The sequence below is a fragment of the Zophobas morio genome, unplaced genomic scaffold, assembly GCF_036711695.1.
Source record: "Zophobas morio isolate AGI-343-1 ecotype UQ-CSIRO unplaced genomic scaffold, CSIRO_AGI_Zmor_V1 ptg000008l, whole genome shotgun sequence".
NCBI lineage: Eukaryota > Metazoa > Arthropoda > Insecta > Coleoptera > Tenebrionidae > Zophobas > Zophobas morio.
Genome location: NW_026972113.1, coordinates 10,407,727 through 10,420,560, shown reverse-complemented (window position 1 = coordinate 10,420,560; position 12,834 = coordinate 10,407,727). Strand labels below are relative to the sequence as shown.

The window sequence follows — 12,834 nt, the reverse complement described above, 5'->3', positions numbered from 1 at the left end:
CATGGAGTCCATACACATTCCAAGAATAATTTTTTCAAAAATTTTGACGATTGCTGAAATTTTGGAAATTTTTAAATACTTAAAAATTTCGAAATATTTTAAAACGTGGAATAAACTTAATAATTCACTAACAAGTTTGTCGTAATCCACACACATTCCATTAATGATTTTTTTCAAAATCGTCGATCTTGGCGTTCAGTGAAATTTTGAAAATTCCGAAAACTTCGAAATTTAGGAAAAGCTTCTTGGCTATAAATCAAAGATTTATTCTTAATATCCTCAGTGTCCAAAGCTCCGACAACTTCACCTCGTCACTAGAATGCAGATTTTGAAAAATTCGAAAATGTTTCCAGTTGTCAAAACTTTAAATATTTAAAAATCCGAAATATTTTGAAAATTTAAAATAATATTTTTCGTAAGAAAAAATTAATGGAGTCCATACACATTCTAAGAATAATTTTTTCAAAAATTTTGACGATTGCTGAAATTTTGGAAATTTTTAAATACTTAAAAAGTCCGAAATATTTTAAAACGTGGAATAAACATAATAATTCACCAACAAATTTGACGTAATCCACACACATTCCATTAATGATTTTTTTCAAAATCGTCAATCTTGGCGTTTAGTGAAATTTTGAAAATTCGAAAAACTTTGAAATTTGGGAAAAACTTTTTGGCTATAAATCAACGATTTATTCTTAATATCCTGTGTGTCCAAAGCTCCGACAACTTCACCCCGTCCCCAGAATTCAGATTTTGAAAAATTTGAAAATGTTTCCAGTTGTCATAACTTTAAATATTTAAAAATCCGAAATATTTTGAAATGTAGAACTTAAAATAACATTTTTCGTAAGAAAAAATTCATGGAGTCCATACACATTCGAAGAATAATTTTTTCAAAAATTTTGACGATTGTTGAAATTTTGGAAATTCCAAAAATTTTGAAATCTAGGGAATTTTTCGGCTACAAATTAAAGATTTATTCTTAACGTCTTGGATATCCACCAGAGCTCTGACAACTTCATCGCGTTACAAGAATACAAATTTGGAAATTCAGAATATCTTCTCAAATATCAAAATTTTAATTTTTAAACAATTCGAAATATTTTGCAACGTGAAATAAACTCGGTAGTTTACAAAAACTTAAAAAAAATGAAGCTATCTATACATATTCCGAAAATTATTTTTTCAAATTGTCGATCTTAGCGATTGCCGGAATTTTGAGAATTTTGAAAATTCGAGAAATTTTGAAATTTGGGAAAAATTTCAGGGCTATAAATCAAAAATTAATACTTAATATCTCCAAAGCTCTGACAACTTCACCATGTCACTAGAATGTAAATTTTGAAAAATCTGAAAATCTTCCTAGTTGTCCAAATTTTAAATATTCAAAAAATCCATTGACATTTAAGTGTAAACTTGGCAACTATAAACAAAACATTCAAACAGACAGTTCTTCGGAACCGTGAAACTGACATTTTTAACCGTGTACTCTCTGATAATTCCAGCTAAATTATATTAGTGTCCCGAAAACACGGAAACACTCTATACACACACATAATTATGTCAATTTTTACAAAAGTACAAAGGCCGCGATAACGAAAGTGCTATTCTGTGTAATTTTCAACACCCATCACAAACAATCTATTTAAATTGCTAAATCCAACTCAACGAGGATTATTTTTTAATTTATTAAAAGACAAACTTGTTTTCCAAACATTCAAAAGGTCAGTCCGGACAAAACAATCTCCCTCGCTCCAGTAACACCAACCACCACTTCCGCACTACATTTTTACGAAAATTGATTCTTGTTTAAAATTCCGCCCGATAATTCCCCAACCTTTGAACTCACACAAACACTTTCAACACCCCTTCCGCTTACCCCTCGCCGCAGTCCTCGCAAAGCTTATCCTCGCAGGACGACCCCACATCCTTCAACTCGATCACCATTTTGACATTTGACACTGACTAAACTTCAACAACGAAGATAAACAAAGCGAGAGATCTGCGATCGACGCGGACTTTGATATCGCACTTTGCGTGATTTCTTCCGTTTTGGGTAATTTGAGGCGCTGTCGGGTTTGTGGAAAATTGTGGATAGATATCGGGGTGGTGATAATGCGATTAGGCAAACTTAGGTATTTGTGGACATTGTTACCAGTGGGTTGAAGAGCGCATGTTCTTTTTAATTGGATAATCGCTTCGACCGTTTTGAATCCTAACAACATTCAAGGTTTGCGGTTGCTGGATCTTCGGTGTGGGGATGTGAAGTGGCGCACCGTCTTGTCGAAACCACAATTTAAAATTTTTAATATTTTCGAACACGTATATCGTTCAAAAAGAAAAAAAATCCTTTAATTACCTTAATTTAACTTGTCGGAAAGCACTAGTATACATTGCACTGGTGTATAACTCACACTGCATTTATTTGTGCATTGTTTGGAATTTTGTAGCTATAACATTGCTACCATGACGAAATAATGATGCAAAACGGGGAAAGCACATCAATTTTTGTGATAAATACCCCATAAAGTACACCATTTCGGTACATTTAAATTTTAAATTGATGTATGGATATAATGTGTATAGTTGGTTGCCTAACTTGTTTATCGAATTCCACAACTAATTTATACATTTTCACACACCAACTATTTCTGAAACGTCCTTGCCACCCCCTACATAGCAATTTCCATTTCCTTTCCACGCAGCCACCCTCATTATAAATTTTAAATCCACCCTCCGCCACCCTGGACTCATTTTTCAACCCACTAACATCTGTCCTGATTTGGGTTAAGGATACGCCCATGCCAAATCTATTGACAGGGTCAGTAACCAAGGTTAAAGTCAAGAGCACGCTCTCCTCCCCTAATTACCACCCCACGAAATCTCCAGCCACCCCAAGCCGGAAAAATCCGCCACAATGTCTTACCTTCGAGCTCTGGGAGTTCGCTACCGGAACACAACTCCACCAAGTTTACGCGGCCCGGATTTATGATTTTTCAGGGGCGGCTTTCATACCACTGGACACCCGCACCGAACGTCTGGCAGTAATTTTCGTGCGAAAATTCGCCTCAGAAATGAGCAAACTTGAAAATTTTTGATTTTTTGCTACAGCGCATGCTGCACAAGAGTTGAATTGCGTGTGTAGCGATACCATCCGGATCCAGGAGTAGAAGCCCGAATTCTCGGGGGTACCTGCCAGTGTCGGCTCGACTTTTGGGGAATGTTTTATGAGGTCGCGGGTTATTGTGCAGGTCACGCGAGCCGCGCTTTTTTTGACGCGGTTGGGTGATACACACACGATTTTTTCTGTGGTCGTTGGGTTCTGTGTTTTTCAACGAAAGCGGGCTTGCAGCTTTTTTGCCGAAAACTTGATTTTAATTTTTGGACAGTCTGTATAATCGTGAGGAAACACCGACGTGGTATTTTTTGTTGGTATGTCTTGTGGAGGATTTGAGTTTGGCCGAAACGGGTGGACTGAGTTGCAAAAATTGGTCGTGTTATAATGAGGGTTTGTTTCGGGACGAACGCCACTGTTTTTAGGGAGCGCGGCTGCTCATAATTATTGATCAGGGGGAAAAACAGCAGTTTTGGTCCGTATGCGACTCCAAGAAGGATGATTCTCTGCAGTTTGCCCTTGGGCACGTGCTAGAGGCCACGATGTATACCGAGTGTTTGCATATTTTGCATATTCTAATAAAGAAAAAATTGGTCCAAGGTTTTCGACGGAATTTTTATTTAAACAATTGAAAAAAAGCGATTTTTATTTTATGATAATCTCTATGAAGTAAAGACCAGTGATGTAATTGTTTATGGTTCTTCAGTTTTTCGATTGAACTTTCTCGAGTTTTCAGTTTTTAAGATTAAATTCAAATTTTCGATTTGCAATTTTTCGTTACGTTTTTTATATGTTTTTTTATTTGTTATATTTTAATTTTTTCAATTTTTATTGTTTCTTCAATTTTTCCATTTAAAATTTATCGAGTCTTCAATTTATCGATTCTCCAATTTTCATTTCTTCAAATTTTTTATTTGCAATTTTTCGTTTCGGTTTTGTATTTTCTTTATTTTTGCAATTTTTCAGTCTTCCGATTTTATAATTTTAATTTTCTTTTTCCAATTATCTGTTTCTTTTTTGTTCAATTTTACGACGTTCAACAAATTTTTTGAATTTTTGGATTTTTTAAATTTTCTTTTCTCCAATTTTTCATTTCAAATTTTTCTGGTTTTTTGCATTTTTAAACTTTTTCATTTGTTCCAATTTTCAAATTTTCATTTCCTCAAATTTTCGATTTACAATTTTTGATTTCGGTTTTTTATTTTCATTAATTTTACAATTTTTAAGTACATATTTGAATGTTCAGTTTGAGTTTTTTTCTTTTTGAATTTTCGATTTTTGAATTTTCAATTTTTCAATTTTTCGACTTACAATTTTTCAATTTCTCATTATTTAATTTTTAAATTTTTCGATCTTTCAATTTTTCAAGTTTTCGATCTGCAAATATTCGGTTTTCAGTTTATATTTTCTTTGATTTTTCACTTGCAATTTTTCTAATTTTCATTTATTGGATTTTAAAACTTTTTCATTTATACCACTTTTCAATTTTCCATTTTCCAATGCTTTAATTTTTCATTTATTCAAATTTTTATTTGCAATTTTTCATTTCAGTTTTTTATTTTCTTTATTTTTACAATATTTATATATTTTTTAATATTTTGATTTTATAATTTTTTGTTTTTGCAATTTCAATTTTTTTTTAATTTTTGACTTTTTGATTTTTCAATTTTTCATTATTTCTTAAATTTTTCGATTTGTAATTTTTTGTTGTTTTAATATTACGATTTTAGAACTTTTCCATTTTTGAATGACTGGATTTTAAAACTTTTTTTTCTGTTCGATTTTTCAATTTCTCGTTATTTAATTTTTCACTTTTTCGGTTTTTGAATGTGAAATTTTTGAATTTTTCAAGTTTGCACTTTCGATTTTTCAATTTTTCTTTTCTTCAATTTTTCATTTGAAACTTTTATGATTTTCATTTATTGGCTTTTAAAACTTTTTCATTTATTCGATTTTTCAATTTTTCGATCTTTCAATTTTTCAAGTTTTCAATTTGTAATTTTCTGGTTTTCAATTTTACTTTTCTTCAAATTTTCAATTGAATTTTTTCTGGTTTTCATTTATTGGGTTCTAAAAATTTTTCATTTATTCGATTTTTCAATTTTCCGATTCTTCAATTTTTTATTTCTCAAATTTTCGATTTGCAATGTTTCATTTCGATTTTTTATATTCTTTATTTTGACAATTTTTAGATTTTTCAATGTTTTGATTTCATTTTTTTTTTCAATTTTTGAATTTTGAATTTTTATTATTTCTTCGATTTTCTGGTTTTTTAATAATACCAGAACTTTACCATTTTTCAACTTCTGGATTTTAAAACTTTTTCATTTATTCGACTTTTCAATTTTTCGATTCTTCAAATTTTCGATTTGCAATTTTTCAATTCGGTTTTTTATTATCTTTCTTTTTACAATTTATAGATTTTTTAATGTTTTGATTAAATAATTTTTTATTTTTTCAATTTCAAGTTTTTTAATTTTTGAATTTTGAATTTTTCATTATTTCATCAATTTTTTGGTTTTTTAATATTATGATTTTAGAACTTTTCCACTTTTCATTTTTCAATTACTGGATTTTAAAACTTTTTGTTTTATTCGAATTTTCAAATTTTCAATTTTCGGTGGTTTCATTTTTCATTTTTTCGGTTTTTCAATGTGAAATTTTTGAATTTTTGGATTTTTCAAGTTTACGATTAGCAATTTTTCGGTTTTCAAATTTTATTTTCTTCAAATTTTCGATTTTCAATTTTTCATTATTTCTTCAATTTTTTATTTCGGTTTTTATTTTCTTTATTTTTACAATAGTTATATATTTTTTAATATTTTGATTTTATAATTTTTTGTTCTTTCATTTTCAATTTTTTTTGAATTTTTGAATTTTTGATTTTTCAATTTTTCATTATTTCTTAAATTTTTCAATTTGCAATTTTTTGTTTGGTTTTTTATTTTCTTTATTTCTTCGAATCTTCAATTTTTTGTTTTTTTAATATTACGAATTTAGAACTTTTCCATTTTTGAATGACTGGATTTTAAAACTTTTTTTTCTATTCGATTTTTCAATTTCTCGTTATTTAATTTTTCACTTTTTCGGTTTTTCAACGTGAAATTTTTGAATTTTTCAAGTTTACGATTTGCACTTTTTCGGTTTTCAATTTTTCTTTTCTTCAATTTTTCATTTAAAACTTTTATGGTTTTCATTTATAGGATTTTAAAACTTTTTCATTTATTCGATTTTTCAATTTTTCGTTATTTAATTTTTCAATTTTTCGATCTTTCAATTTTTCAAGTTTTCAATTTGTAATTTTCTGGTTTCCAATTTTACTTTTCTTCAAATTTTCATTTGAAATTTTTCTGGTTTTCATTTATCGGGTTCTAGAACTTTCTCATTTATTCGATTTTTCAATTTTTCGATTCTTCAATTTTTTATTTCTCAAATTTTCGATTTGCAGTGTTTCATTTCAATTTTTTATTTTCTTTATTTTGACAATTTTTAGATTTTTCAATGTTTTGATTTCATAGTCTTTTTTGTCAATTTTAATTTTTTCAATTTTCATTATTTCTTCGATTTTCTGGTTTTTTAATATTACCAGAACTTTACCATTTTTCAACTTTTGGATTTTAAAACTTGTTCTTATATTCGATTTTTCAATTTTTCAGTTTGTCGTTATTTAATTTTTCACTTTTTGGTTTTTCAATGTTAAATTTTTGAATTTTTGGATTTTTCAAGTTTGCGATTTTCAATTTTTCGGTTTCACAAAATTTTTTTCTTCAGTTTTTCATTTGAAATTTTTCTAGTTTTCGTTTATTGGATTTTAAAACTTTTTGATTTATTCGACTTTTCAATTTTTCGATTCTTCAATTTTTCATTTCTTCAAATTTTCGATTTGCAATTTTTCAATTCGGTTTTTTATTTTCTTTCTTTTTACAATTTTTATATTTTTTAATGTTTTGATTTAACAAATTTTTTTGTTTTTTCAATTTCAATTTTTTTAATTTTTGAATTTTCAATTTTTCAAGATTTCTTCAATTTTATGATTTTAGAACTTGTAGATTTTTCAATTACTGGATTTTAAAACTTTTCCATTTATTCGATTTTTCAATTCATCAATTTCTCGTTATTTAATTTTTCAAATTTTCGATTTGCAATTTTTCATTTCCGTTTTTTATTTTCATTTTTTGATTTACAATTTTCCGGTTTTCAATTTTTCATTATTCTTTCAGTTTTTCAAGTTTTCCATTTGCAGTTGTCCGGTTTTCAATTTTTCTTGTCTTCAAATTTCCGTTAGAAATTTTTCTACTTTTCATTGATTTGATTTTAAAATTTTTCATTTATTCGACTTTCCAATTTTTCAATTTTTCAATTCTTCAATTTTTCATTTCTTCAAATTTTCGATTTGCAATTTTTCATTTCGGTTTTTTATTTTCTTTATTTTTAGATTTTTCAATGTTTCGATCTTATAATTTTTTGTTTTTACAGTTTCAATTTTTTCAATTTTTCAATTTTTCATGATTCTTCAATTTTTCGATTTGAAATTTTTTGTTTCGGATTTTTATATTCTTCACTTCTTCAATTCTTTTTATTTCTTCAATTCTTCAATTTTTTCGTTATTTAATATTGCGAATTTAGAACTTTTCCATTTTTGAATTACCGAATTTTAAAAGTTTTTCATTTATTCCATTTCTCAATTTTTTATTTAATTTTTCAGTTTTTAGATATTTCAATTTTTCAAGTTTTCGATTTGCAATTTTTCTTTTCTTCAGTTTTTCATTTGAAATTTTTCTACTTTTCGTTTATTGGATTTTAAAAGTTTTTGATTTATTCGACTTTTCAATTTTTCGATTCTTCAATTTTTCATTTCTTCAAATTTTCGATTTGCAATTTTCAATTCGGTTTTTTATTTTCTTTATTTTTACAGTTTTTAGATTTTTTAATGTTTTGATTTCATAATTGTTTGTTTTTTCAATTTCAATATTTTTTGAATTTTTGAATTTTTGATTTTTCAATTTTTCATTATTTCTTAAATTTTTCGATTTGCAATTTTTTGTTTGGTTTTTATTGTCTTTATTTCTTTGAATCTTCAATTTTTTGTTTTTTTAATATTACGATTTTAGAACTTTTCTATTTTTGAATGACTGGATTTTAAAACTTTTTTTTATTCGATTTTTCAATTTCTCGTTATTTAATTTTTCACTATTTCGGTTTTTCAATGTGAAATTTTTGAATTTTTCAAGTCTACGATTTGCACTTTTTCGGTTTTCAATTTTTCTTTTCTTCAATTTTTCATTTGGAACTTTTGTGGTTTTGATTTATTGGATTCTAAAAATTTTTCATTTATTCGTATTTTCAATTTTTCGATTCTTCAATTTTTTATTTCTCAAATTTTCGATTTGCAATGTTACATTTCGATTTTTTATTGTCTTTATTTTTACAATTTTTAGATTTTTCAATGTTTTGTTTTCATATATTTTTTTCAATTTCAATTTTCTCAATTTTTGAATTTTCAATTTTCATTATTTCTTCATTTTTTTGGTTTTTTAATATTATGATTTTAGAACTTATACATTTTTCAATTACTGGATTTTAAAACTTTTCCATTTTTTCTTTTTTCAATTTGAATTTTTTTGATTTTTCAATTTTTAAGTTTTCAATTTTTCATAATTTCTTAAATTTTCCCATTTGCGATTTTTTGTTTGGTCTTTTATTTTCTTTATTTCTTCGAATCTTCAATTTTTTGTTTTTTTAATATTACGATTTTAGAACTTTTCCATTTTTGAATGACTGGATTTTAAAACTTTTTTTTCTATTCTATTTTTCGATTTCTCGTTATTTAATTTTTCACTTTTTCGGTTTTCCAATGTGAAATTTTTGAACTTTTCAAGTTTACGATTTGCACTTTTTCGGTTTTCAATTTTTCTTTTCTGCAGTTTTTCATTTAAAACTTTTATGGTTTTCATTTATAGGATTTTAAAACTTTTTCATTTATTCGAGTTTTCAATTTTTCGTTATTTAATTTTTCAATTTTTCGATCTTTCAATTTTTCAAGTTTTCAATTTGTAATTTTCTGGTTTTCAATTTTACTTTTCTTCAAATTATCATTTGAAATTTTTTTGGTTTTCATTTATTAGGTTCTAAAAATTTTTCATTTATTCGATTTTTCAATTTTTCGATTCTTCAATTTTTTATTTCTCAAATTTTCGATTGTGTTTCATTTCGATTTTTTATATTCTTTATTTTGACAATTTTTAGATTTTTCAATGTTTTGATTTCATTTTTTTTTCAATTTTAATTTTTTCAATTTTTGAATTTTGAATTTTGGTTACTTAAATTTTCAATTTTTCGATCTCTCAATCTTACAATTTTTCGACTTTACAATTTTGACGATTTAATAATTTTTCAATGTTAATTTTTGAGTTTTCCAATTTTTCGTTTCGATTCGTTTTTTCATCTTTCCAATTTTCCTATTCATTAATTTTTTTCGATTTTTAAGTTTCGGTGTTTCAAGTTCAATTTTTCGAATCGAAAAAACTGTAAAAGTATAAAATGAAAATTTTGGAAAAACCGGAAATCAAAAACTTGAAACGCCGAAGAAAAAAAATCGAAAACGTGGAAAATCGGTAATTGGAGATCCAAAAATTGCCAAAAATGGGAAAATTGAAAAATTTTAAAATTAGAAAATCGAGGAATTGAAAAATCAGACTGAAATTTTCAAGAAATGAATGAACAAGAAATTATAAAATCGAAGGAAACATTGAAAAAATACAAGAAATGAAAAACGCAACATATCATGTCAGATTGAAAAAATGAAAATCAAAAAATCGGGAAAATGAAAAATCTGGTTACTTAAATTTTCAATTTTTCGATCTCTCAATCTTACAATTTTTCGACTTTACAATTTTGACGATTCTATAATTTTTCAATGTTAATTTTTGAGTTTTCCAATTTTTCGTTTCGATTCGTTTTTCATCTTTCCAATTTTCCTATTCATTAATTTTTTTCGATTTTTAAGTTTCGGTGTTTCAAGTTCAATTTTTCGAATCGAAAAAACTGTAAAAGTATAAAATGAAAATTTTGAAAAAACCGGAAATCAAAAACTTGAAACGCCGAAGAAAAAAAATCGAAAACGTGGAAAATCGGTAATTGGAGATCCAAAAATTGCCAAAAATGGGAAAATTGAAAAATTTTAAAATTAGAAAATCGAGGAATTGAAAAATCAGACTGAAATTTTCAAGAAATGAATGAACAAGAAATTATAAAATCGAAGGAAACATTGAAAAAGTACAAGAAATGAAAAACGCAACATATCATGTCAGATTGAAAAAATGAAAATCAAAAAATCGGGAAAATGAAAAATCTGGTTACTTAAATTTTCAATTTTTCGATCTCTCAATCTTACAATTTTTCGACTTTACAATTTTGACGATTCTATAATTTTTCAATGTTAATTTTTGAGTTTTCCAATTTTTCGTTTCGATTCGTTTTTCATCTTTCCAATTTTCCTATTCATTAATTTTTTTCGATTTTTAAGTTTCGGTGTTTCAAGTTCAATTTTTCGAATCGAAAAAACTGTAAAAGTATAAAATGAAAATTTTGAAAAAACCAGAAATCAAAAACTTGAAACGCCGAAGAAAAAAAATCGAAAACGTGGAAAATCGGTAAGTGGAGATCCAAAAATTGCCAAAAATTGGAAAATTGAAAAATTTTAAAATTAGAAAATCGAGGAATTGAAAAATCAGACTGAAATTTTCAAGAAATGAATGAACAAGAAATTATAAAATCGAAGGAAACATTGAAAAAATACAAAAAATGAAAAACGCAGCATATCATCTCAGATTGAAAAAATGAAAATCAAAAAATCGGGAAAATGAAAAATCTGGTTACTTAAATTTTCAATTTTTCGATCTCTCAATCTTACAATTTTTCGACTTTACAATTTTGACGATTCTATAATTTTTCAATGTTAATTTTTGAGTTTTCCAATTTTTCGTTTCGATTCGTTTTTTCATCTTTCCAATTTTCCTATTCATTAATTTTTTTCGATTTTTAAGTTTCGGTGTTTCAAGTTCAATTTTTCGAATCGAAAAAACTGTAAAAGTATAAAATGAAAATTTTGAAAAAACCGGAAATCAAAAAGTTGAAACGCCGAAGAAAAAAATCGAAAATGTGGAAAATCGGTACGTGGAGATCCAAAAATTGCCAAAAATTGGAAAATTGAAAAATTTAAAAATTAGAAAATCGAGGAATTGAAAAATCAGACTGAAATTTTCAAGAAATGAATGAACAAGAAATTATAAAATCGAAGGAAACATTGAAAAAATACAAGAAATGAAAAACGCAACATATCATCATATCAAATTGAAAAAATGAAAACAAAAAAATCGGGAAAATGAAAACAAAGTCAAGAACTAAAAAAATGAAAAATTAAAAAAATTAAAAATTAAGAAATTGAAAAATCGAAAAATGAAAAACTAGTATGAAAAAAATGTGAAACTGAAAATTTGGTTTTGGGAATTTTTTTTTTTTATGATAACCCCTATAACTTAAAACAAAGTTTGTACGTATTCCCAAATTTTCGGGAAAATGGAGTGAATCATTTTTTTGAGTCACCCTGTACAAGTAATTCTAAAAATTAAGTGCACTGATAAACTGCAAGTATACAGTCATAATATTTTGCGTCTTTCAAAGCGGATTTATTAAGCAAAATTTTGAGATGACGTCATCAATTTTTTGGAGGGTATGAACAGATTCATACATAACAACTAGACGAGTGTTTTTTTTATAAAATTAGAAGGCTAGATTTTTAAATCGTAAAATCGGCATGCTGTGGCGGCGCACCGTCTTGTGGAACCCACATCTACTTTTTGGATACTTACATTCGAATAATTAGTGTACTGAACAGCGATCGCGGGACTGTCGACATGAAATACTTCATGGTTTTCGCCCGTTTGGGTTTGATTCGTGGCCGATCTAAAAACAACACCACAATATATATTTTTTTACCTCTTTGTCGCACCTTTTTGTGGCTCGTAGCTCTTGGCTCGTCTGACCAGCGACCTCCTCCACGCGTTATTCCTGAAGCTCTCCCTAATGGAGCTCCGCAGACTCCTCCGCTTCGGTTTCTCCCCTTTCTCCTTCTCCACACTTTCACTCTTTTTGTTCCTCAATTGAACAATCTCACCGTCCACTTCCATCGTCATTTCCGACTCTTCGTCGTCGTTCGTCACTGTTTCTTCCTTCGCCATTGCACTTTCTCCCCGTTCCGACATCTCTCACTCTACGCGCTTTTTTTTTGTTTTACGTACGGTTTTGCCTCGTTCAACATGTCGCGGAAATTCATTTTAAAACGTGACTTTTAGGTAAATAAGATAATTTTTACACATTTTTGTTACGGAGCGGACACGAGGGAACAAAACATCACGTAATTACTGATTGTTTCATTAGGAAACTAAATACTTATCAATGTTAGAGATAAGAACACTTGGAAAATCTGTGTAGAGGTTTGGTTGGAAGTGTCTAATTTTGTCGGTGTAATTAAAAAATGACAGGATTTATCTGTTATCAAACAGGTGATTACACATCGTAAATCATTGGAGACACGTGGTCGGGGAGATCTCTTGTGTTTGTGTTTCTAGTGGAAAATTCGCCTGTGGAGCGGGGTTGGGGTTAAGGACGGTGGAGAGGATGAAAATAAATAAATAAATAAATAAATAAAACAAAAA

At 27.3% G+C, this 12,834-nt stretch overlaps 1 protein-coding gene across 4 annotated transcripts in view; it reads right to left on the bottom strand.

Annotated features, from left to right (window-relative positions):
• Positions 1–12,491, bottom strand: part of LOC135125303 (GRAM domain-containing protein 2B-like) — a 75,583-nt gene extending 63,092 nt beyond the window's left edge. The window contains exons 1-2 of one of the 4 annotated variants that reach the window (XM_064050773.1): positions 12,129–12,491; positions 11,989–12,082 (exon numbers count right to left, since the gene is read on the bottom strand). In XM_064050773.1, coding sequence (XP_063906843.1) covers positions 11,989–12,082; positions 12,129–12,381 — 347 coding nt within the window. In that variant the 5' untranslated portion in view covers positions 12,382–12,491. Of the gene's footprint in view, positions 1–1,882; positions 2,117–11,988; positions 12,083–12,115 lie in introns of those variants that run through there. The other 3 variants (XM_064050774.1, XM_064050775.1, XM_064050776.1) reach the window with 3 other exon arrangements.
• Between the last annotated feature and the right edge of the window lie 343 nt (positions 12,492–12,834).